The sequence below is a fragment of the Hemiscyllium ocellatum genome, chromosome 14 (assembly GCF_020745735.1).
Source record: "Hemiscyllium ocellatum isolate sHemOce1 chromosome 14, sHemOce1.pat.X.cur, whole genome shotgun sequence".
In the NCBI taxonomy this organism is placed as follows: Eukaryota; Metazoa; Chordata; class Chondrichthyes; order Orectolobiformes; family Hemiscylliidae; genus Hemiscyllium; species Hemiscyllium ocellatum.
The window spans coordinates 13,633,103-13,660,757 of record NC_083414.1 but is presented as its reverse complement, the minus strand read 5'-3'; the positions used below and the strand labels follow the sequence as shown (position 1 = coordinate 13,660,757).

The window sequence follows — 27,655 nt, the reverse complement described above, 5'->3', positions numbered from 1 at the left end:
TGCCCGGACTGTTGATTTTCCCGCTCCTCGGATGCCGTCTGACCTGTTGTGCGTTTCCAGCACCACACTAATCTTGACTCTAATCTCCAGCATCTGTGATTTAGTGCCTATTTCAGGGTATCTGCCTGCTTAAAATATTCTCAGTACAACCAAGGCCTTTTTCCACCTGATTAGAGCCCTGTCATCTTACCCTTATTTAAATAACATTCTCCTGTTGTTCACAGCACTACCAACAGGTCCAAGAGCACACAAGCCCTTTCTAATCCCCAAAGATGTTTGTGTTTGATTTATCCTTATAATCACCATTCCCATTCCAGCCTGGTCTTTATGCATCTCCCTTTTGAAAGAGAGAATGTCTTGCATAAATGTCTTTCAGACATTAGTTGTTGGGAATATCATCTTAAAATTGCTGGTCTCAATGATCTTAAACTAGCACTCTCTAACTCTCTGCCTGTGTCTCAGTCAAATGGCCTGCATACCTTTGCATAATTTCTGCCTTTTCATTTGTTTTTCCTCATCTGTAACGTGAGAAACCCATGCCAGACCAAGGCAACCTACTACAAGGCCGCTGCAAATATTATGCTCTGATCAAGAGCAATGGATTTCATTTATATAGCATCTCACATTATCAAGATCATCTGAAAGTGCTGCACAGCCAGTGAAGTACTTTTGAAGTGTAGTCACTATTTTAATATGGCAGCCAAGTGGTGCACAGCAAGCTCCCATAAGCAGTATTGTGAGAATAACCAGATATCAGTTTTAATGGCATTGATTGAGGAACAAATATTGAACAGAGCATTGAGGAATTACTGCCATGTTCTTCTTCAAAGTAGTTGTATAAGACCTGTCATGTCCACTTAACGTGGACCTGATCTTGGTTTAATACTTCATCTGAAAAGTAAAACCTCCTACAGTGCAGCATTCCATCAGAGCTGCACTGATGTGTTGCCTAAGAGTTTTCTGCTTAGCCCTCTTGTGGGATTTGAACAGGTGACCTCTGACTCAGACGGAGAGGAATATATACCACTAAATCACAGGTGGATACCTAATTCAACAGTAATATCGCACTGGCACATGATGATAACATGACAGACTCCAACATAATCTCCAGTAAAGCAATTTGACCAGATAGGTTTTGGAGCTCGATGTCAAATATAATAGCTATTTCCAAGATGGGATGTACAATTTAAAACAACTACAATTCTTACCTTATGATTAAAATAAAATTAGTGCCAATTTCAGAATGCACCAGTAAATTAAAAAGCACTTGAACCAATATCAGTCAGATTTTGTCAACTGGGAATCTGTATCTCCATAGGAGCCCACAAGAATATTTCAAAGCGTCCAGAAGAAGTAACCAGTGGAAATCCACAATTTGTCCTTTGTCTCATCCTGCTGCCCTCCTGACTAGAATTCCTTGCTTATTCTACCTTGCTGAGTCAGATGTGGCCAGTCTGGTTGCTCAGATTATTCAGCCCATTATGTGAGAGAGTCAGTGCTGTGATGAATGGGTACAGGTCGGGAACCATTGTTTTGCACTTGCCACAGCAGGGCAGAATGAGGATGTTCCGGTTCAGAGAGAAAGCAAGAGATACACCAGCAATGAACTAAGGGAGTATGTGAAGTCACCAACAGTAGTTTGATAAAGCCGGTAGATTTCTCAATTAATTTAGGCAAAAGCAACAGACAATGAATAATAAATGAACGGCTGCCACTAAAGGAGGTTTCTTTCATATGTCCACCCACTATGTTACCCAATGCATGGGTGATATCCTCCATGGATTGGTCTTCAACTTGATAGTAGTGGGGAAAAAAAAGACTACATCTAATTTCCAATTAACAAGCTAAAGGGTGTGAACTTACATTTGTATTTTAAGTTATCTGTGCAGTAAATAGACTTAATGACTGCACATATTAGACATGGCTTTTCTCTTTCAAAGATGCAACCTGACTGTCACAAGCATTGTGGAAGTTCATTCATACTCCTGAAACAATGTGGTGAATGCAGCAATGCTGATGCACTGTCTTAACTTTGTTTATCATTTTAAGTTAATTAGACCCTGGACAACAGTGTACTGAAATCTACCAAACCGTGCATCAGGAAAGAGGAACATCTCCTAATTCCATATCACTGTTTTAAACGGTGTGTGTTAAGAAAGATTATTTTTCTTAAAGATCCCCTTGCACTTTAATGCCTTTAACATAATAATAACTTCACAAGAGCATTATAAAGTAAAATTTAACACCAAGCCACATTGGGTCAGTAGCCAAAAAGCTTGCTCAAAAAGGTAACTTCTAAGGGGCATTTTAAAAGAGGAATAAAGATCAGAGATGTTTATTAAAGGAATTCCAGAGCTGAGGGCCTCTGCAGCTGAAGGCAGAGCCATTAGTGGCAGAGCAATTAGAATCAGAGATGGTCTAGAGGTCAGAACTTAGATGTGTTCAGATACCTCAATGGGTTGTGGGACTGGAGGAGCTAACTGAGAAAGGGAGGGGTGAGAAATTTAAATTCAAGGTGTTCCTGGAATCCAATTATTGCTCAACAATTTATTGGAAATGTAGGAAAACGTTGGAAAAGTTGAGAGACAGCAAATGCATTCACTCATTACCACCCTGGTCATTAAACGATGTATCCTCTAGTCATACAAAATGAACAAATCGAAAATAATAACCAATGTAGATGTTTTAATTGTGTAACTAACTTTTGTACAGAAAACAAGACTTGTGTTCCAAGGGGTCCATGGAATTTTTATAGCATTGGTGAGGGAACTCTCGGAAGTGTAAATGTTAACAATCATTGATGCAGAGCAGGTCTTATTTTGCAGTCAACCAACAAGTCACCACTGAGTTAATCATTTTTAACAGGAACTCTAATTCTGGCTATTTTAAAATTTGGCTTTTTTTCCCCTGTAAGGTCAGTTTTGTTCCTTCCCTGTACAACAGATGAGCAGAGTTGTTTACAAGTAGGACTTGCACTAAAAAGAAGTTGTCACCTTGATTTTTTGTGAGAAAGCTGTCTGAACCTATTTTAAATAATTTAGTTCTTTAAGCTTTCCACAAAATATATTAAAAGAAATCAAATAACTTTGGTAAACAAATCACACTGTACTCTTAGCTTTGCAGAATAGAAACTGGGAGAGGAAGAACATCTTTAGTTTTAGTTTTAATTTGTTTTTCTGCCAAAAAGTGCAGCTTCCTTTTTTCATAAAAGTAGAAAATGCTTGAAACACTTAGCAGATTAAGCATTAGTGGAGAAAAAGAAACAGTTAATGTTTCAGAGTTCTGATGAAAGTTCAACAACCTGAAATTCTTGTTTCTTTCTCTGCTGAGCATATCTAGTATTTTCTATTTTTGTTTCAAGTTTACAGCATCTGCCCTATTCTGCTTTTCCTTTACTTAGGTTACCTTTTACAGGATGTAGTTATCACTGGCAAGGCCCACAGTTGCTGCTCATCTTCAATTACCCTTGAGAATGTGGAGAAGAGCCATCATCTTGTATTACGATCATTTGTGTTGGTGATGGTACTGTCACAGTGCTGTTATGGAGGAAATTCCATGACTTAGATCCAGCAATGATAGATGAATGTTTGGATGGCCGTGGATGATGGAATTTCTATAAACTAAAATTTCTGTCCTGCCCTTAATGTATCCACTCTTGTCGAGGGTTTGACAGAGTCACTGGTGTTTTTTTCCCTGGATCATTGGAGGCTGAGGGGGTGACCTTATAGAGGTTTTTAAAATCATAGGATGAATAGCCAAGGTCTCCGCTCCATGGTGGGGGGTCCCAAATTAGAGGGCCTAGGTTTAAGATGAGAAGGGAAAGATTTAAAAGAGAACTGAGGGGCAACGTTTTCACACAGAGGTTGGTGCGTGTTTGAAACAAGGAGGATGCCAGAGGAAGTGGTGGAGGCTGGTACAAGTAAGCAATTAAAAGGCACCTGAATGGATATATGAATAGGAAGAGTTTAGAGAGATATGGGCCAAATGCTGGAAAATGGGACTAGATTAATTTAGAATATCTGATCAGCATGGACGAGTTTGACTAAAGGGTCTGTTTCCCTGCTGTACAACTCTGTGACTCTATAACGCTGTTTTCACTCATGTATGTTAATTGCTGTTCATCCAAATATTGCTAATGTATTTGACCACAAGGTGAGCATAATTTTGATCCTCCCCCTGCCCCCGACCAATCACCTTCATCCCTTCCCCCACTCACCTATTGTACTCTATGCTACTTCCTCCCCACGCCCACCCTCCTCTAGCGTATCTCTCCATGCTTCAGGCTCTCTGCCTTTATTCCTGATGAAGGGCTTTTGCCCGAAACGTCGATTTTACTGCTCCTCAGATGCTGCCTGAACTGCTGTGCTCTTCCAGCACCACTTATCCAGAATCTGGTTTCCAGCATCTGCAGTCATTGTTTTTACCTAGTTGATTTTAACCCTACTGCGAATCCTCTTGCAAGGATGCCTGCCTTGAAGAAGTTCTCCTCCTCTCTCTACAAGAATCTCAGGGAGTCCCTCTCCCACTGCAACACCCAAGTCATTTCCTCTGCCTTGAAGCTCTTCGACCATGTCCTGAAACAAATTCGCTACCACAGCCACATTTGCTTCCTCAGTGCCTGCCTCCATAACCAACTCATCCCACACGGACTCCGAACCACCTTTAAACCAGCAGAGTTCTGACCCGAACAGGACAAACAGTGCAGACCACAGATTCAAAAACACCAGCAACAGTTCTCCTTCACGATCCTCCGCTCCACGCTTGCAGCAATGCGCCGGCACCTAACCTCTCTACAGTCAGCTCTGCCTCAGCTGAGGGCCACGCACTCTCAGAATTGCAAAGGACCCATTCTGTACTACATCCTCAGGAGAATTCATACTCTCAACAACCAGTATTTCAACTCCATTTCAAACATCAAAAACTGCAAGTACAACAAACTTTTATCTACCCACCTCCATAACCAGCGCTCCTCAAACATTCCAGAAGATTCCCCCATCCTTTGGAACTGCTCGGACGCCATTAGCCATGTGGCTGGTGCAGCTGCCACCCTCACGCTGATTGATGATGTCACTTCCGCCCGTATCATGGCCACTCCCACAACCACTTCTGCCCCTCATAATTCCTGATGCATCACACGTGACATCACTTCTGCCCCTCACATCATCGCTGATGTCACACACTCAATGACTTCCACCACCGCTAAAGCCGTGTCTGCCACCACTTCCGCCCCCACAAACGCCACTCACCTGCATTCTGCTGACACGCCCCTCTTTCCCCGCCCCCCCACCCCCCCCCCCACATATCCCACTGTCACCATTCCTGGCCCCCAGAACCCTGAGGGGAACACCACCCTTGCTCATGACTCCACCCCCATTCCCCTCACCATCACACCCACTCCAGTTACTGGTTCCGCCCCCACTCTAAGCTCCACACCCACACCAGATCCCAGCTTCCAGCCCTGCCGAGTTTTCACCATCCCTTCAGACTTTTCCCCACACTGAGGACGAACGATCAGTCCTCAGCAAAGGACTCACCTTCATCCCCCTCCGTCCACGCATCAATGAATTTAATACACGCCGTGACGTCGAACACTGCTTCCACCGCCTCCGCCTCCAAGCTTACTTTCACAATCAGGACTCCCGCCCACCTTCCGAGGACCCCTTTGCCCACCTCCAACACACTGCATCCACCTGGACACCCTGCGCTGGCCTATTACCTGCCCTCGACCTCTTCATTTCCAACAGCCACCGGGACATTAACCACCTCAACCTGTCTACCCTGACTCCAATCTCTCACCCTCACAACGCGCAGCCCTCCAATCCCTCTGCTCCAATCCCAACCTCACCATCAAGCCAGCAGATAAAGGGGGTGCAGTGCTAGTCTGGCACACTGACCTCTACACTGCTGAAGCAAAAAGTCTGGTTGAAGATTTGTAGCTCGGGTGTCCGTTGTTGTGGTTCTGTTCGCCGAGCTGGAAGTTTTTGCTGCAAACGTTTCGTTCCCTGGCTAGGGAACATCATCAGTGCTATTGGAGCCTCCTGTGAAGCGCTGCTTTGATGTTTCTTCCGGTATTTATAGTGGTTTGTTCTTGCCGCTTCCGGGTGTCAGTTTCAGCTGTAGTAGTTTGTATGTGGGGTCCAGGTCGATGTGTCTGTTGATGGATGTTCTTGCCGTTTCCAGGTGTCAGTTTCAGCTGTAGTGGTTTGTATATGGGGTCCAGGTCGATCTGTCTGTTAATGGAGTTTGTGGATGAATGCCATGCCTCTAGGAATTCCCTGGCTGTTCTCTGTCTGGCTTGTCCTATGATGGTAGTGTTTTCCCAGTCAAATTCATGTTCCTGGTTGTCTGAGTGTATGGCTACTAGGGATAGCTGGTCGTGTCGTTTTGTGGCTAGCTGATGTTCATGGATGCGGATTGTTAGCTGTCTTCCTGTTTGTCCTATATAGTGTTTTGTGCAGTCCTTGCATGGGATTTTGTAAACTACGTTAGTTTGGCTCGTGCTGGCTATTGGGTCCTTTGTTCTAGTGAGTTGTTGTCTGAGTGTGGAAGTTGGCTTATGTGCTGTTATGAGTCCTAAGGGTCGCAGTAGTCTGGCTGTCAGTTCTGAGACGCTCCTGACGTATGGTAGTGTGGCTAGTCCTTTTGGTTGTGGCATGTCCTCGTTCCGTGGTCTATCTCTTAGGCATCTGGTGATAAAGTTGCGTGGGTATCCGTTTTTGGCGAATACCTTGTATAGGTGTTCCTCTTCCTCTTTTCGCAGTTCTGGTGTACTGCAGTGTGTTGTGGCTCTTTTGAATAGTGTCCTGATGCAGCTTCGTTTGTGTGTTGGGGTGGTTACTTTCATAGTTTAGGACTTGGTCTGTGTGTGTTGGTTTCCTGTGTACCCTTGTGGTGAATTCTCCGTTGGGTGTTCTCTCTACTAACACGTCTAGGAATGGGAGTTGGCTATCCTTTTCCTCTTCTCTCGTGAATCGTATTCCTGTGAGTGTGGCGTTGATGATTCGGTGTGTTTTTTTCTATTTCTGTGTTTTTGTAATCATCAAAAACACAGAAATAGAAAAAACACACCGAATCATCAACGCCACACTCACAGGAATACGATTCACGAGAGAAGAGGAAAAGGATAGCCAACTCCCATTCCTAGACGTGTTAGTAGAGAGAACACCCAACGGAGAATTCACCACAAGGGTACACAGGAAACCAACACACACAGACCAAGTCCTAAACTATGAAAGTAACCACCCCAACACACAAACGAAGCTGCATCAGGACACTATTCAAAAGAGCCACAACACACTGCAGTACACCAGAACTGCGAAAAGAGGAAGAGGAACACCTATACAAGGTATTCGCCAAAAACGGATACCCACGCAACTTTATCACCAGATGCCTAAGAGATAGACCACGGAACGAGGACATGCCACAACCAAAAGGACTAGCCACACTACCATACGTCAGGAGCGTCTCAGAACTGACAGCCAGACTACTGCGACCCTTAGGACTCATAACAGCACATAAGCCAACTTCCACACTCAGACAACAACTCACTAGAACAAAGGACCCAATAGCCAGCACGAGCCAAACTAACGTAGTTTACAAAATCCCATGCAAGGACTGCACAAAACACTATATAGGACAAACAGGAAGACAGCTAACAATCCGCATCCATGAACATCAGCTAGCCACAAAACGACACGACCAGCTATCCCTAGTAGCCATACACTCAGACAACCAGGAACATGAATTTGACTGGGAAAACACTACCATCATAGGACAAGCCAGACAGAGAACAGCCAGGGAATTCCTAGAGGCATGGCATTCATCCACAAACTCCATTAACAGACAGATCGACCTGGACCCCATATACAAACCACTACAGCTGAAACTGACACCTGGAAACGGCAAGAACATCCATCAACAGACACATCGACCTGGACCCCACATACAAACTACTACAGCTGAAACTGACACCCGGAAGCGGCAAGAACAAACCACTATAAATACCGGAAGAAACATCAAAGCAGCGCTTCACAGGAGGCTCCAATAGCACTGATGATGTTCCCTAGCCAGGGAACGAAACGTTTGCAGCAAAAACTTCCAGCTCGGCGAACAGAACCACAACAACTGCTGAAGCAAAACGCCAACTCGAGGACACCTCTTCCTACTGCCCCCTCGACCATGAACCCACCCCCCCATCACAAAACCATCATCTCCCAGACCATACAGAACCTCATCACCTTGGGGGATCTCCCACCCACAGCTTCCAACCTCATAGTCCGGGAACCCCGCACTGCCCGGTTCTACCTCCTTCCCAAGATCCACAAGCCTGACCACCCTTTCTCAGCCTGCTCCTGCCCCACTGAAATCATCTCTATCTACCTCGACACTGTCCTATCCCCCCTAGTCCAGGAACTCCCCACATACATTCGAGACACCACCCACGCCCTCCACCTCCTCCAAGACTTCCGTTTCCCCGACCCCAATACCTCATCTTCACCATGGATATCCAATCCCTCTACACCTCCATCCACCATGACCAGGGCCTCCAAGCCCTCCGTTTTTTCCTCTCCCGACGTCCCCAATAGTACCCTTCCACCGACACTCATTCGTTTGGCCGAACTGGCCCTCACCCTTAACAATTTCTCCTTCGAATCCTCCCACTTCCTCCAGACCAAAGGGGTAGCCATGTGCACACGTATGGGCCCCAGCTATGCCTGTCTCTTTGTTGGCTACGTAGGACAGTCGATCTTCCGTAATTACACCGGCACCACTCCCCACCTCTTCCTCCACTACACTGATGACTGCATTGGCGCCACCTCATGCTCCCACGAGGAGGTTGAGCAATTCCTCAACTTCACCAACACATTCCACCCTGACCTTTAAATTTACCTGGACCATCTCTGACACCTCCATCCCCTTCCTGGATCTCTCCATCTCTATTAATGACGACCGAATTGACACTGACATTTTTTACAAATCCACTGACTTCCACAGCTACCTGGATTACACCTCTTCTCACCCTACCTCTTGCAAAAATGCCATCCTGTATACCCAATTCCTCCACCTCCGCCGTATCTGCTCGCAGGAGGACCAGTTCCACCACAGAACACACCAGATAGCCTCCTCCTTTAGAGACCGCAATTTCCCTTCCCACATAGTTAAAGATGCCCTCCAACGCATCTCGTCCACATCCCGCACCTCCACTCTCAGACCCCACCCCTCCAACCGTAACAAGGACAGAACGCCCCTGGTGCTCACCTTCCACCCTACCAAACTTCGCATAAACCAAATCATCCGCCGACACTTCCACCACCTCCAAAAAGACCCCACCACCAGCGATATATTTTCTTCCCCACCCCTTTCCACTTGCCGCAAAGACCATTCCCTCCATGACTTCCTGGTCAGGTCCAACCTCCCATCCTGGCACCTTCCCCTGCCACCACAGGAACTGCAAAACCTGTGCCCACACCTCTTCCCTCACCTCCATCCAAGGCCCTAACGGAGCCTTCCACATCCATCAAAGTTTTACCTGCACATCCACCAATATCATTTATTGTATCTGTTGCTCCCGATGCGGTCTCCTCTACATTGGGGAGACTGGGCGCCTCATAGCAGAGTGCTTTAGGGAACATCTCTGGGAACACCCGCATCAATCAACCACACCGCCCTGTAGTCCAACATTTCAACTCTCCTTCCCAGTCTGCCGAGGACATGGAGGTCCTGGGCCTCCTTCACCACTGCTCCCTCACCACCAGACGCGTGGAGGAAGAACGACTCATTTTCCACCTCGGAACACTTCAACCCCAGGGCATCAATATGGATTTCAACAGTTTCCTCATTTCCCCTTCCCCCACCTCACCTAGTTCCAAACTTCCAGCTCAGCACTGTCCCCATGACTTGTCCTACCTGCCTATCTTCTTTTCCACCTATCCACTCCACCCTCCCCCGCCCCCAACCTATCACCTTCATCTCCTCCCCCACTCACCTATTGTACTCTATGCTACTTTCTCCCCACCCCCACTCTCCTCTAGCTTCTCTCTCCACCCTTCAGGCTCTCTGCCTCTATTCCTGATGAAGGGCTTTTGCCCGAAACGTCGATTTTACTGCTCCTCGGATGCTGCCTGAACTGCTGTGCTCTTCCAGCACCACTAATCCAGAAACAATTTCGATCATGTTCTTGTCAAGGTTCTACATACAGACACTGCTTCACCACCACCATCACCAAACCCAACAGATAAGAAACCAATAAGAACTATCGGAGAAAAAAACACATGTAGAGATCAAAGATTTGGAGATGCCGATGTTGGACTGGGGTGTACAAAGTTAAAAATCACACAACACCAGGTTATAATCCACCAGGGTATAGTCCAACAGGTTTAATTGGAAGCATATGAGCATTCAGAGCGTCGCTCTTTTATCAGGTGGTTGTGGAAGGCACAATTGTAAGGCACAGAATTTATATCAAAAGTTCAAACGTGTTTTAAATACTGCAAGACTGAAAGGGCCTCAAATGAATTAAATGTGGTGTAAAATATCTGTTTTGCAGCAATAGCAAATATAGTTAAATAACTGCTTTCAAAATTCATACAAGGGTGAGAATTTTGATTTTAATGGATGGAGTGGAATTTAGAGAGGTTGGAGAAGTGGGAGAATTTCAACCAGAGTGAAGGTCCAACCAACTAAAATCCTCATGTAGTCAATCTCCACCAATTATTACAATTTCTTAATTATCAACATTTAGTTAGTATTTCATATAACAGTTTTAAAATTTCAAAACTACTTCTATGACATTTTAAGGTTGTGAAAGGTTGTAAATACACATTTAAAGACTATCCTGCTCAGAATGAGAGATAAAGAGAGCAGCTTTATCTGGGATCTCAAACTGTCTCAATGGCTCAGATTAGTATTTCCCCAACAGTACCTTCAAGCAACAAAGGCAGTTAGAGTCATAGAGATGTATTGCATGGAAACAGACCCTTCGGTCCCAACCCATCCATGCCAACCAGATATCCTAACCCAATCTAGTCCCACCTGCCAGCACCCGGCCCATATCCCTCCAAACCCTTCCTATTCATATACCCTTCCAAATGCCTTTTAAATGTTGCAATTGTACCAGCTTCCAGCACTTCCTCTGGCAGCTCATTCCATACATGTACCACCCTGTGTGTGAAAACATTGCCCCTTAGATCTCTTTTATATCTTTCCCCCTCACCCTAAACCTATGCCCTCTAGTTCTGGACTCCCCAACTCCAGGGAAAAGACTTTGTCTAATTATTCTATCCATGTCCCTCAATTTTCTAAACCTCTATAAGGTCAGCCCTCAGCCTCCAGAGAAAACAGCCCTAGCCTGTTCAGCCTCTCCTTATAGCTCAAATCCAAAAAAAAACCACCACCACCTTCTGTCTCCCACCATAAAAACCAATTTTGCATCCGATTGGCAAGCTCACCCTAAATCCCATGTGATCTAACTTTATTAATTAGTGTGCTATATAGACTGCAGACCCTTATCAAAGGTTTTACTAAAGTCAAAGTAAACAATGTCTCCTGCTCTGTCCTCCATCTTTTTGGTTAATTCCTCAAAAAACAAGTTTGAGACACAATTTCCCTCATTCAAAACCATGCTCATTATCCCTAAATTTCCTTGCCTCTCAATGCATGTAACTTCTATCTCTTCTACCTATGTCCTTTTCCAAGTGGTTGTGTGTCTTTGCTCATGGCTGTGTCATCAGTTTGATTTTGCTGCTCTTTGAAGCTTTTATTAATGGAATTTAAAATGATTTTAACTCATTTGTACCCCCTAAATAAAATGTAAAATTCATCTTATGATGCCAGCCTTATACTCAAGAACAAAAGAGGACATTTAAAAATCATCTATGTAGCTACGCGAAGAGGAAGTTTTAGAGGGATTTGAACCAAATGCTGGTAGATGGGACCAGATCAGTTTAGGATACATGCATGGTTGCTCAGTGGCCAGCACTGCTGCCCCAGCGCCAGGGACTCGGGCTCGACTCCAGCCCTGGCTGACTGTAATTCGGAAAGAAACAGCAGCTTGGACACAAAATTCTCTCCTTCGATCTTGTATATTCCCAATTACAGAACACCTCTTGTTCTTATTTTCCACCACCACACCAGTGGGACTGTTTGCTCTTTCAAGTCTGGCAATTCGACCCACCATTGTTCTGCCATTCTCAGATTCCAGTCACTTAATCTGAACTACCAACATTTTCTCTCCACAGCACTCAGCCCCCCTCCTCACCTGCCCAACTGTAGCATAGATACTGCCAACTCCAAACTTCACTTCAGCACTGATGAACAGTCTTCTAGACCTGAAACATCAACTCGCTTGCTCTCTATGGATGCTGTCTGCCCAACTGTGATCTCCAGCATTTGTTGTTTTTGGTTTGCATTTTTATATACAGGTATTACTTTTCACAGCCCCAAATATCTTGAAATGCTTTATAGCCAAGGTTAAAAATCTCTCAACACCAGGTTATAGTCCAACAGCTTTATTTGGAAGCACTAGCTTTCAGAGTGCTGCTCCTTTATCAGGTGGTTACTTTGATGAAGGAGAAACACAGCAACTACTTTGCATTCAGTAAACTCACAAAAATGATACAGGTGAAATAATTTTTTTATCATTGTTTGAGGGAAGGTTAGTGGTTAGGCTACTGGAATAACTGTCCTTCAAAATAGCACCAAGGAATCTTTCACAATAACTCAAGCAAACAGTTGGAGCATCAGTCCAATGCCTCATTGAAAGGCAACTCTCCTTCAGCACTGTGGATTTTCAGCCTCGATTTCTGTGCTCAAGCCTAGAGCTGTACTTGAATCTGGGATCTTGTGTGACTTAGAGGCAAGCAAGTGCTAGCAACTGAGCCACAGCTGACACACAGATCATGGCTGATCTCACCTACCTGCATTTAGTTTATTTTGCTCCTCTTCCCTCCTACCACTTAACAACTTTGATCCTATACTTTAATTTCTATCGTAGCTGTCCACATTGATGTTAAAGTCTTAACAAATCAGATTGATTTGTTTTTTGATCTGACACATGTACCAACAACAATCAAGCACGAACTGGAGGGGTACCAATATCCTGGCCAGGGAGTTTGCTAGAGCTCTTTGGGAGGGTTTAAACTAGTTTGGCAGGAGGATGGAACTGGAGCTACGGATCAGAGGCTGGGGTATTTGGTGAGCAGGCAGATACACCATACAGAGATTCTGTAAGGAAGGATAGACAGTTGCTAGGGCTCGGTTGCAGTCAGTCTGATGGATTGAAGTAAGTCTATTTTAATGCAAGAAATGTAAGGAATAAGGGTGATGAACTTAAGAGCATGGATCAGTACTTGGAGCTATGATGTTGTGGCCATTACAGAGACTTGAATATCATGGGGACAGGAATGATTGTTGGATGTTCCAGAGTTTAGATTTTGCAAAAGGAATAGAGAGGGAGGTAAAAGAGGTGGGGGAGTGGCATTGCTAATCAAGGATAGTATCACACCTGCAGAAAGGGAGGTCATCGAGCAGATAGGTGGAAGTCAGAAACAGGAAAGGAGCAATCACTTTATTGGAAGTTTTCTATAGACTCCCAAACAGCAACAGAGACACAGAGGAGCAGACTGGGAAGCAGATTTTGGAAAGGTGCAGAAGTAACAGGATTGTTGTCATGGGTGACTTCAACTTCCCTAATATTGATTGGAACCTCCTTAGTGAAAATAGTCTGGATGGACCAGATTTTGTCAGGTGTGTCCAGAAATGATTCTTGACTCAAAATGTAGATAGGCCAACTAGAGGAGAGGCCATATTGGGTTTGTTGCTTGGCAACTAACCAGGTCAGGTGACAGATGTCTCGGTGGGAGAACATTTCGGTGATAGTGATCACAACTCCCTGACCTTTACTATTGAGTTTACTATAGGAACAGACGGTTTGGGAAAGTATTTATTTGGGGGAGGTGGAATTACAATGCTATTACGCAGGAACTGTGGAGTATAAATTGGGAACAGATATTCTCAGGGAGATGCATAAAAGAAATGGCAATTGGTTAGGGAGCATTTGCTGCGTGTGCTGGATAGGTTTGTCCCACTGAGGCAAGGAAGGGACAGTCAGGTGAAAGAACCTTGAGTGACAAGAGATGTGGAACATCTAGTCAAGAGGAAGAAGGATGTTTACTTAAGGTTGAGGAAGCAAGGATGAGGCAGGGCTCTAGAGGGTGACAAGATAGCCAAGAAGGAACTCAAGAATGGACTTATGAGAGCTAGAAGGGAGCATGAAAAAGACTTGATGGATAGGATTAAGGAAAACCCCAAGGCATTCTACACTTATGTGACAACAAGAGGATGGCCAGAGTGAGGGTAGGGGTGATCATGGATAGTGGAGGGAACTTGTGCCTGGAGTCAGAACAGGTAGAGGAGATCCTTAAGGAATTCTTTGCTTCAGTATTCACTAGTGAGCAGGACCTTGCCATTTGGGAGAACAGCGTGAAATAGGCTGATATGCTCGAACAGATTGATGTTAAGAAGGAGGATGTGCTGGAAATCTTGAAAAACATGGGACTAGATAAGTCTCCAGGGCCAGACGAGATATACCCAAGGTTATTACAAGAAGCTATTGCTATGCCTTTGGTGAGAATCTTTGCGTCCTCATGGTCCACTGGATACTATCAGATGATTGGAGGAGGCAAATGTTATTCCCACAAAAGGGAATCGGGATAACCCTGGGAATTACAGACCAGTCAGTCGTCTTTTGGTGGTGGGCAAATTATTAGAGAGGATTCTGAGTGACAGGATTTATGATTATTTGGAAAGTTTAGTTTGATTAGAGATAGTCAGCAATACTCTCTCTGGATTGTCACCTTGACGTGGTAGAGAAGCTTTTGTGGTCTTGAGTTCTCCTGAGCGATGCTGTCTGGAGCTATGCTCCTAGTGGAGTCACCCATGGCAGTAAGGTCAAGGGTGAGGTCCGTGACAAAGAATACCAAAGAAGACCTGAATGGTGGAACAGGCAGGTGAAGTTACTTCGAACTCAACGGCTGTGAAGGCAGATGAAGGCTGCAGCAAATCCATTAGCTCCAATCGTCGTGGTCTCCATGTCATTGGAATCAGTTGGTTGATTTGTAAAGTATCATGTGTTCTTGGAGTGCAACATCATGTACACGTTAAACAAGTGCACGCACAGGCATCTTCGCTCTGTGGGCTACTTCTTCAAGTCTTTCACTGACCGGTGGAGGGTGACGGGAGCAGGCGATGTGAAGGCTGGAAGCTCCTAGTTAAGAACTGTTATGAAAGCGGTGAATACTTGATTCTGTTCAACTTTTGAACAGAAGCAGGAAAGTTGTTCGGTAGCAGTTTTCACGTCTGAGCAGCCCTCTTTAGGATCCACTCTGTTCACCCTGAACTGAGTGGGCCTAGAAGAGGTGCCCCAAAAATAGTCTGCTTCACTCCATCCTATCTAGAAAGCCACGTCCAGAGGGATCAACATTATGTGGTCAAAAAACATCGAGAAATGAAACTACGAAATTTGGAACCTGGAATATACAAACTCTGAGTCTTTCATGATCGTGACATCCGGACAGACACCAAAATGTTAGTCTACAAAGCACTCCTGTATGCATCACAAACTTGGACAACATACCGACAAAATCTGAAGACACCTGAAAAGTTCCATCAACACTGCCTTCGAAACATCTTGAATATCAGCTGGGAAGATAGAAGAACCAATGTCAGTGTGCTGAATGAAGCAAAAACAATAAGCATTGAAGCCTACATCATCAAGAACCAACTAAGATGGAACAATCATGTTGTTCAGATGAAAGATGAATGTCTGCCAAAACAAATCTTCTACTCCCATCTTGAAGAAGGCAAACATAAAAAAGGCGGACAGCGGAAGAGATTCAAAGGCGTTTTAAAAGCCAACACAAGGAAATGTCACATTGACATCAATAGTTGGGAACCAATGCCAAGGACAGGAAACTCTGGCAACCCATCATCCAAGAAGGAACAGCAACTTTCGAAGCCAACAGATGTGCAGACCTGGAAGAAAAAAAACAGAAAGCGAGGCTGCAACAACCAAAGTCCAATCTGCCATCGGGAACTATTTGTTCTGAATGCGGAAGAACTTTCAAAGCCAAGGTTGGACTCATAAGCCACCTGAAAGTGCATAAATCAAATAACGGAACAAAGACCATCCTCCTCGACCTCGAGGGATAGCTACAATGATGATGATGAGGCAGCATGGCTTTGAGAGGGACAGGTCATGCCTCACAAGCCTGATTGAATTTTTTGAGGATGTGACAAACAACATTGATGAAGGTAGATCAGTGGATGTGATGTATGTGGATTTTAGCAAGGTTTTTGATAAGGTTCCCCATGGTAGGCTCATTCAGAAATTAAGAAGGAATGGGATACAGGGAAATTTGGCTGTCTGGATATAGAATTAGCTAGTCCATAGAGGACACAGTGGTAGTAGATGGAAAGTTTTCAGCCCAGAGCTTGGTGTCCAGTGGTGTTCCGCTGGGATCGGTTCTGGGACCTGTGGTCTTTGTGATTTTTATAAATGACTTGGATAAGGAAATGAAAAGGTGGGTTAGTACGTTCGCTGATGACACAAAGGTTGGTGGAGTTGTGGATAGTGTGGAGGACTGTTGTAGGTTGCAACGGGACATTGACAGGATGTAGAGCTGGGCTGAGAAGTGACAAATGGAATTCAACATGGAAAAGCGTGAGGTGGTTCATTTTGGAAGGCCAAATTTAAATGCCTGTTAAAATGTAGCACTATCATAATATCCCCAACAGAAATTTTGTGGTGAAAGTATATATGAAAATGCAACATCATAACAGCAGTAACCAATCATGGCTTATCACATCTCGGCCTTGATTCCACTTTCCTGCCCCCTCCCTATAACCCTTCAACCTGTTACTAGTTAGAAATATGTCTCTCTGTTCCTTAAACTTACTGTCTCAGCATTCACCAAAGTCTGAGTAGTGAATTCCACAGATTCACAACTATTTGAGAGAGTAAATTTCTCCTCATCTCTGATTTAAATCTTAACCCCTTATCTGAAAACTATGACCTCTTGATCTAAGGGTTGCTCCAAAAGAGGAAACATCCTCACTGTATCAAATTTGTCAATCCCCTTGAGCATATTATATACTTCAGTTAAATCTCCTATCATTTCTTCCAACCTCTAGAGAATACAAGCCCAAATCTTTCAATCTCCCTTCATAAGCCAAACCTGCCACCTCTGGAATCAAACTGCCTGTGTGTACTTTGTTCCAAGTTCAACTACATCCATCTTCAAGTAAGGAAACCAAAACTGTCCACAGTATTCCAGGTGCAGCCTCGATAATTTGCAGATTGACAGCTTCGCTAAAACAGGTAATATCAGATTGTCCGCCAGCTGTAAAGGAGGCTGAGTTGCCATCAACTACTTTACACTCAAAATTTAAATTATCCCAATCTCGTTTATTTCTTTTCTCATTATCCTCATTATCATTGCATACACAATATCCCCACATAGATTTCTTGGCTATAAAAAGTGTGCCACGAAAAAAGCATATTATCTTGTTAACACTTCAGCACAATATATCGTGCAGGTCAGGTTAGTGAGGTATGTACTCTCTTCTGAAACAGTGTATGTGTTTTTAAAAAATCACTAAAAATGTATTCTGGACATGTTGTAGAATTCCTCAAATAAAGGATCTTAAAAATGCAATTTCTTTTATGAGGACATATTCTGCAACAATATTCAGTGCAAGAACTTCAAATAAGAAATCACCACACTACAAATATTGTTCAAAACCACTTTCAGTGCTTGAATACTTACAAATGAATCAGACTTTGTAGGCTGATTTATTTCAGCCTGAAATCAGTAAAGGTTGTCTGGTCAGGTAATCCTTTTTTAATCAATCTATTCAGACACATTATGGCGCATCTCTGTGGCTGTCACATCCTGAAGAACACTACCACTGGCCACGTGACCACTTCCTTGTTGATGGATGATAGCATTTGTGTTTTTTTTAATCAACTTGTTCAGATGTGTTATTCTTGCCTTTTGGCTCAGAGGTGCGGACACCACCAATGCATCAACAAACCCCCTTGAATGATGGCATTCATATTAAACAATTAAGGACTATGATTGGATGTGGTTCATCGAAAAATCAATTGCAGTTGATTAACAAGAAAATATGTAGCAAAATTATTGTGTGTATGAGTTTAAAAAATCTGAGGAACTACATTTCAAGTTCAGAAAGAATGATTTTAAATGTAAATTTTTAAATTTAAATATTCTCTAATCACTGTTTCTGGGGTTTTGTGATTTGTCATAAATAGCTCTGAATTTAAACATTCTTTACAGTCCATCATTACGATCATTAGCAGTGGGTAAAGTTTGAAATCCAGTCAAAATTGTGCAGTAACAAATAATCTTCTGCAACACAGAAAAATATTCCACTGGATGCAGTCGGCTAATCTTTGTCATTTACAGACTGGTTTGGACAGGCATGAAGTTCTAAACATTTACTTTCTGTCCAAGAAAGGAAAAGTCAAAATTATGGAAAATCCTCTGTACAATGGAGCAATGGGATTAACCCATTAATTCTCTGTTGGTGTGGGGTCAGTTCATCACATGTTAGTAATTTCTTTCCTGCTTACTCAAAATGGTCTAGCCTGGCCAATCTCTGCCTCTGAATTCTATTTATTAGTTCATGCATAAGTGCAAGACTCAGAATGCAAAGAATATTTTTGTGATTTTTTTTCTTGTTGCTGTGCATTCTTCTGGTTTCTCACAAGTATATACTGTATTTACATACAGAAGAATGCAGTGGGGTTGATTGAAGGCATGTATTTAGTGACCCAACTATAACTATATCTTGCTGGGTATTTGTTTCATTCTGGGTATTTGTTTCCCTGTAAAGAAATGTTTGAAACCTTTCTTGTCACCACTTCTTTATCCATTTTATCCTTCATAAAAGAGGATTTGTTTTACTATGAAAAGCTGTGGTTATTAGCCAGAGTCTTTTCACATGATCGTCTATGTTAGGGTTTCAACACCTGCAGTTATATAACTCAAAATGCTAAAGATTGTCCTTTGAAAACTTGGTGTTTTGGCTGCTCTGTCCTTAAGTGTGCCAGAGCATTTGTGAGCAAGCACAAACTTAACTAGAACCCACATAAGTAACTTTTACTAAATTATTAGGCTGTCACTGTCAGAAATACAACAATTTATTGAGCCCTTAGACAGTTCATAGAATCTTAAGGTAGAGAAGACCATTCATCTCAGTCCTGCCAATGCCAAATCTGTGTAAAGACTATTCAATTAGCTATACTCCCTGCTTTTTCACTATAGCCTTGAAATTTTCCTTTCAAACTCTTTTCTGAATGCTACCATTGAATCTGTAGCCATCACCTTTTCAGGCATTGCAATAAATCTATTTACCAAGTCTACTGCCAGTGAAAACTGTTTGTTCTTATTTACCATATAAAAGCTTCACAATTTTGAATAGATCTATTAAACTTCCTCTTAACATTAATTGTTCTAAGGAGAATAAACCCAGTTTTAAGAAGAACAATCCCACTTTTCCTAATTTCTCCACATAACTGAATTCTTCATCTCTGGTGTTACTCGAGTGAGTTTCTTTCTGCAATTCTTCCAAGGCATTCATCATTCCAAAGTATTGGAGTCCAGAATTGCACACAATGCTCCAGCTGAGACAAATGTATAGTTTATAAGGTTTAGATAAATTCCTTGCTTTTAAACCTTCTGCCTCTATTTATTAATCCTGTACAGTTCCTTATCAGTCTTATCAACTTGTTCAGCGATCTTCAAAGACTTGTGTATGTGAACCTTGAGAGTTTTGTCATTTAAGGTGTCCAAAGTCACACCTAACAATGTAAAGTATTGCATTTCCAATGCAGAAAAGTGCCATAATGGCTTTCCTGTTAATTAAAGAAGATAAATCATATTAAATGTCCTTCTAATGTTAATTAAAAACTGAAAGTACAAAATTAAACTGAACAGGTCTGGCAGCATCTCTGGAGAAAGAAACAGGGCTAACATTCTGAGTCCAATGTGACTCTTCTCCAGAACTGAGAACTCTTAAATGTAATTTGTTGATTTTTCTGGTTGCAGCCTGTTTTTGTTTTGAACAGACATTAGCACCACTTTAAGCTGGAAAAAGCGTACAAGAGTTGTAATTAAAATACAGTTACTACAGTAAAATCCCAGAGATGTAACATAAATTTCTTCAGCATGTTGCACTTCTTAAAGGAATGTGATCAGAGGTTCTTGTTGAAAGCAGTTTACTTTATAGTAGAATAGTCAGTTATGCTTTGGTCAGTCATGTTTCTTGTTATGCGATAGATTAAGATGATGACCCTCTATTCCAATATAGTCATGTAGTAGTTTCATATTTTTCATTCCAGGTAAAGACTGAGATCAGTGTTCAAAGTAAGCACCAGACAATGCAAGGTATTGCATTTCCAATCCAAGAAAGTGCCATGACGGCTCTCCTCTTACTTAAAGAGAAGAAGATCAATTACATCCAACTGGTATGTAACTCTCTTTTCATTCAATATAGATTGAATTAATTTTGCATTTGGAAGTCTGCATCTTGTATGTAACAAAATGGACAGACTGTGTGCAGTGTGTTTAGCAGAAACAGCGAGATTAGTGTACAGTCTCAGGGACATTTAGTGTGTATGTTTCACACCTGATATTACTTATCTTTATTTATTAGAAAAATGAGAATAAACTAAATTGTCTTTGGAATCAGTAACCAGTTTTGATGAAAGGGAAAGAGTTGTAGTTTCCACTGAAATTAATTAGCAGAAGAGAAAGAAAAATCTTTTGCTGTTATTCTGGAGACCTCAATTTGATTACTATAATAACCAGTTGAAATACTATTCATGCACACACTAATGCAAACTAGGCTGTGCCAAATATTGCTTTCTTTTCTGTGACATATATGGCCAGCTTTCTTCTTGATTTACACATGTTAATAGTCTAACAGTAGTTTGACCCTGGGACTTCATATTTTCAGTTGAATAAACAGTCACATTATATAACTTAAATTTCACTTCTCAGTGTAATTAAAAGATCTTTCATTTAGAAACTGCAAAACTGAATTACTGATACTTACCTTTTGCTTTGATGACTAATGTGACCATATACCTCACTAATAGCAGAAGGCTAATCATGTACTTGAGCTCACGTATGCTAAATTTATTATCTTAGTGTCTTCCTGTGATGAATGCAACTATAACTTTTTGACATTTACAAAAAATATGAAGTACTGTAAATACTCAATAGGTCTGACGGCAGACCTGTGGAGAGAGAAACAGAATTAATGTTTCAAGTCAATGATTTTTCATCAGAACCGGGAAGAGTTAGAGATGTAATAAGCTAAACAAATATAGAGACAGGGATGAGAAAAGAAGAACAAAAGAAAAGGCATGTGATAAGTTGTAAAAGGAGGAGGGAAGATGATGAAAGAGCAAGTGCAAAGCAGAAGAAAGTAGTCATAAGGAGGGAACAAAAATTGGATCTAGAGGAAATGAAAAAGACAGGAGCAGATTCATTACCTGCAACTGCTTCCCAATAAGATGGGAGCAGGGGTTATATCTGAAATTATTGAACTTCATACAGAACACTGTAAATCATTTAATAATGTGAGATGATGTCTTTGAGCTTCATTAGAACAGTGTTGGAGGCAGAGTTCAGAATGCGAAGGGGTAGAGAATTACGATAGCAAATAACTGAAAACTCAGGTCACACTTTCAATTTGAATGGAGATATTCAGCTAAATAATTACCCAATTTTGTGCAAAGATGTGTGTAAGTTCAGGTGATTGGTCAGTATATAAAGTACAGAAGCCAGTAACTCTTAGATTAATCAGGGGAAATTAATTAAAGTCTGCAAGGAAGCTAGCTCAGAATGTAAAACTGATGGCAAGAATTTAAGGAAAAAATTAGTAAAGTGAGTGTTGGTCCTCTGGAGAGTGAGAATGAGGAATTCATAGTAGGTAATAAGGAAGTGACAGAAGAAATTAATAAATAATTTGCTTCTGTCTTCACTATAGAGGATACAAAAATAACATTCCAGTGATTGCTATAGACCAGGAGGTGGAAGGGAGAGAGGAACTTGACAAAATTACAACCAGGAGGGAAGCAGAACAAAACAAACAGATAGAGTTGCGAGCTGACAAGTCTCCAGTCCTGAGAGACTTTATCCTTGAGTTTTAAAAGAGTTGTTAGTAAAGTAGTAGCTGCATTCATGTTAATTCTCCAAAATTTCCTAGATTCAGGAAAGGTTCAGTTGAACTGGAAAGTAGCAAACATGACTCCTCTATTTAAAAAGGGAAGGAGGCAGAATACAGGAGACTTTAGGCTGGTAAGCGTGATGTTTCTCATGGAAAAGGTGTTAGAATCAATCATTACGGAGGCTATAACTGCACACTGAAAAAAATCAAGGTAATCAGAAAGAGTCCGTGTGATTTTGTCAAAGGAAAAAAACATTTAACCAACTTATTGGAGTTTTTTGAAGGAGTAGCAAGCATTGTAAACAAAGGGGAGCCACTGAGGACAGACGTTTAGTCCTCAGCAAAGGCCTCACCTTTAACCCTCTGCGCTCCCAGATTAACCCCAAGACCCCCCCCTCACTGAGGACGGATGTTTAGTCCTCAGCAAAGGCCTCATCTTTATCCCTCTGCGCTCCCAGATTAACTCCCAGACCTCCCCCTCACTGAGAACAAATGTTTAGTCCTCAGCAAAGGCCTTACCTTTATCCCTCTCCGCTCCCAGATTAACCCCCCAGACCTTCCCCTCACTGAGAACGAATGTTTAGTCCTCAGCAAAGGCCTCACCTTTTTCCCACTACACTCCCAGATTAATGAGTTTGACACACACTGGGACCTTGAACGTTCCTTCCACTGCCTCCGCCTCTGAGCCCACTTTTTCAAACAAGACACCCGCCCACCCAGCAATGACTCCTTCTCCCGCTTCCAAAACACCCCATCCACCTGGACACTCCGTGCTGGCCTGCTATCCACCCTTGACTTCTTCATTTCAAACAGCTGTTGTGACATCGACTGCCTCAACCTTACCATCAAATCCGCAGGCAAGGGGCGCGTAGTCATAGTGTGGTGCATTGACCTCTACAACATTGAAGCCAGGCGCCAACTCGCAGACACCTCCTCCTACTGCCCCCTTGATCACGACCTCACCTCCCATCTCCAAACCATAATCTCCCAGACCATCCACAACCCAATCACCTCTGGGATCTCCCATCCATAGTCTCCAACCTCATTGTCCATGAACCTCACACCACCCGATTCTACCTCCTGCCGAAGATTCACAAACCTGACTTCCCCAGTCGACCCATTGTCTCAGCCTGCACCTGTCCCACTGAACTCATCTCTTCCTACCTCGACACCATCCTGTCCCCCTTAGTCCAGGAACTCCCCACCTACATTCAGGACACCACCTACGCCCTTCACCTCCTCCAGGATTTTCGTTTCCCCGGCCCCCGATGCCTCATCTTCACCACGACATCCAGTCCCTGTACACATCGATCCGCCACAACGAAAGTCTCCAAGCCCTCCGTTTCTTCCTCTCACGCCGTCCCAACCGGTACCCCTCCACCGACACCCTCATCCGCCTGGCTGAACTAGTCCTCACTCTCCACTACTTCTTCCATTCCTCCCAAAGGGGTAGCCATGGGCAACTGCATGGGACCCAGCTGCTATGCCAGCCTGTTTGTTGGGTACTGGAAAAGTCCATCTTCTGCAATTACACCGGCACCACCCCCCATCTGTTCTTCCGCTACACCGATGATTGTATCGGCGCCGCCTCGTGCTCCCATGAGGAGTCTGAACAGTTCTTCAACCTTACCAACACCTTCCATCCCAACCTCAAATTCACCTGGACCATCTCGGACACCTCTCTCCCCTTCCTGGACCTTTCCACCACCGTCTCCAACAACCAACTAACCACAGATATCTACTACAAGCCCACCACTCGCACAGCTACCTAGACTACACCTCCTCCCACCCTAACTCCTGTAAAAAAAATGCCATCCTTAATTCCCAATTCCTCCACCTCTGCCGCATCTTTTCCCAGGATGACCAATTCCACCTCAAAGTCCCAGATGGCCTCCTCCTTCCAAAATCGCGACTTACCTTCCCACATGGTTGATGATGCCCTCCAGCGTATCTCCTCCACTTCACGCACTGCCACCCTTGAACCCCACCCCTCCCAACACAACAAGGACAGTATGCCCCAGTCCTCACCTTCCACCCCAAAGATATATTTCCCTCCCTACCCCTATCAGCCGTTCCGGAGAGACCATTCCCTCCATGACTCCCTCATCAGGTCCTACACCCCACTCCTAGCACCTTTCACTGACACCTCAAGTAGTGCAAAACCTGCACCCACACCACTCCCCTCGCCTCCATCCAAGGCCCCAAGGGATCCTTCCACATCCGTCAGAAATTTGCCTGTACCTCCGCCAATGTCAACTACTGCATCCATTGTGGTCCCTCTACATTGGGTAGACAGGACGCCCTCTTGCAGATTGTTGCAGAGAACATCTCTGGACACCTGCACCCACCAACCCCACCACCCCATGGCAGAACACTTCACCTCAACTCCCTCTCCCACTCGGTCAAGGATGTGCAGGTCCTGGGCCTTCTCCACTACCAAACCGCTACCCAACACCTCAAGGAAGAACACCTCATATTCTGCCAGGATAAGTGTAGATTTCAACAGCTTCCTCATTTACCCTCCGCCCACACTATCCCAGTCCCAAGCCTCCAACTCGGCACCACTCTCCTGACCTGTCCATCATTACCTCCTCTGAGCTACCACCTTCTCCCTCTCCTTATTCCACCTATCACTGTTTTAGCTATCCCCAACCCCCTCCCCTCCCCCCAATTCCCCCTCCCATTTATCTCTCAGCCACCAGCCCACAAGCCTCATTCTTGATGACGGGCTTATGCCCGAAACGTTGATTCTCCTGCTCCACGGATGCAGCCTAACCTGCTGTGCTTTCCCAGCAACACACTCTCGACTCTGATCCCCAGCATCTGCAGTCCTCACTTTCTACTAACCTATAGGCATGCTTTACTTGTATTTCCAGAAGACATTTAATAAGCTGTCACATCAAAAATTATTATAGAAAATATAATCTCGTGATGTAGTAAGTTTGTTTTGGTACGAATGAAAATTGGTTGGCTTAAAACACAATATGCATAATTGGAACTTTGGTGTGATGAGTGAAGTCTTATATGGATCTTGCTTCAATAATTTACAATTTACACCATTTGATCTCGCATCCCACATCCTGAACAGCAAATACAATATCCTAAATTGAAATGCATGTTAGTTACTCTTCCAAATAGTGGAGGTGTTTGGGATCCTGAGCAGGCAAAGGGCAGGAGAAGCAAATCCCTCCTGTGTAGTTCCTGTGTAATCAAGTTAGCTATGGAAGCAAATTGTTTGTAATTGATATTGATTAACTTGCTCTTTGTTCAGTTCAGTATTCTATATTAGCTGTACAGATTGACATTGAAGGGGAAAAAATTGCAGGACTATGAGAAAAAGAGAGGTGGAATAGAACAAATTGGATAGCTCTTGCCAAGAGGCACCATTAGTCCAAATGGCCCCTTTCTGTGTCGTGTCCTTTTGTGATACTATATTCCAAATGCTGATGATGTACTGAGAGAATAGGAAAAACTATATTGCTATAAATGACATGTTTAGCTAAAGCAACTGCTTACTTTTTAAAAATATTCCTTTTCTTCTCCACCCTTCAGAAACTGGATACAGAGAAGGAAACCATCAACTTGGTGCATACAGATGTCACTGACATCCATGACTTGCCAAAGAGAATCCCAAGTAATGCTGCTCGCTATCATTTCTTCCTCTATAAGCACTCACACGAGGGGGACTACTTAGAATCAATTGGTAAGTTGAAAAATGTATGACTGAAACATTTTGGGCTTGTATAAGATTTATTTACTTCTCTTCCATCCTCTCATCATAGCAGCTCACCCAAAATGCCTGTCTATTCTCCGTCTAAAAACCGAGGTAATCTGTGTTAGCAAACAACGCAACCATGCAGGGTTGGGGGTGGAGGTGGGGAAGGGGGAGAGAGCAGGGGCATCAATACCAGCCTGTCTGTGCCTTGCACTCTTTGTAATTGCTGTTGAGCAGGTATTCCAGTGGTTAGCCAACCTAATTTTTCTCTCCTGTTACTGGATGCTGAGACCATCCTGGCCCTTACCCATGTGTGATCAGCAATCTCAGCATAGACATTCCTGGTCGAGATGGCTCAGAAAAACACCAAGAATTAAAGTCATCTGTTCAACTATAAGGGAATCTTGCTGTTTTTTAACAAAAATATTAATTGCTGTTTTCCTGATTTTCTTCCTATCCCAATTCCCCTGTATGTATTTCAGTACAAAGTTAAAAATCACACAACACCACGTTATAGTCCAACAGATTTATTTGGAAGTACCACCTGATGAAGGAGCAGCGCTGCCAAATAAACCTGTTGGACCATAACCTGGTGTTGTGTGTTTTTTAACTTTGTATACCCCAGTCCAGCACTGGCGTTTCCAAATCATATTTGAGTACTTTAGTATTCCTGGCCTGTCTTTAACTCAACGGCCTAACTTTAATATGATAGGTAGTAGTATATATGCACTATATAGATCTGAATAAAAAGTGACATTCAATAAATTACTATAATCAGAATGTTCAAATGATGACCATAAAGTGCCAAATCCACTGCTCAGTAATATGCAGTTAGCTGAAAGATGTAACTAAATTACCACCTATTACTCCATGTCAAACTGCTGTAATTGTGCCTCTTGATGCTGTGTTCTTTTATTGGAACATGTAACTTTCTTTAATTGTTCTTCATTTCTGTCCATTTTTCTCCTGCACACCCACTGTTACAAATAGCTTCAACTATCTTTGTCCTGACAACTCTCACAAATGCATATAAAGGATTATATAGAACTATTCATGTTCAGTGAGTAAATTACAATAGAAAAAAGGAAACAAAATTCCAGGTTCTCGCAGATCTGCAACTTGTCTGTTATTTCCAGTTGTGGTGAGTTTGTTATTTCTCTTCCTACAGTGTTTATCTACTCCATGCCAGGGTACAAATGTGGTATTAAAGATCGTATGCTCTACTCCAGTTGTAAGGGACCTCTACTGGATGTGGCAGAACAAGAGCTACAACTGAAAGTTGTCAAAAAGGTAGTCATGTCTGTGTGTCTCTGCCGAAACCATGGGCCAAGCCATTGTACTACAGGGGTAAACAAGGAATTGGGACTGTTTCTGGGTCCCCACCTTTGGGGAAGCAGTCACTGACATGAGTTCTTACAGAGGCACCTCCTTACTTGCAATTGGAACAGGCCTCCTGTTTAATTAAAGGAAGTCAGAGTGTCCAAGTCTCTCAGCAGTACAGCAGTGGGGTGACTTCAACTGCTTTGTACAGTCAGACTTCCATTGACTTGGGAAAATCTTTGCTGTTAAACACTTGCTCCTGTAATTTGTGGAAGGCTGAGCTGGCAAAGCTGGCCCAGTGTTGGATCTCTTTGTTAATGGTGGCATTTTGAGAGCAATGACTGCCAAGATATGGGAAGTGCTCAA

At 43.2% G+C, this 27,655-nt stretch overlaps 1 protein-coding gene across 1 annotated transcript in view; it reads left to right on the top strand.

Annotated features, from left to right (window-relative positions):
• The window catches only part of LOC132822253 (twinfilin-2), a 141,977-nt gene that overhangs the window by 106,766 nt on the left and 7,556 nt on the right, over positions 1 to 27,655 (top strand). The window contains exons 6-8 of the mRNA XM_060835387.1: positions 20,420 to 20,545; positions 25,807 to 25,957; positions 27,138 to 27,259. Coding sequence (XP_060691370.1) covers positions 20,420 to 20,545; positions 25,807 to 25,957; positions 27,138 to 27,259 — 399 coding nt within the window. The remainder of the gene's footprint in view (positions 1 to 20,419; positions 20,546 to 25,806; positions 25,958 to 27,137; positions 27,260 to 27,655) is intronic.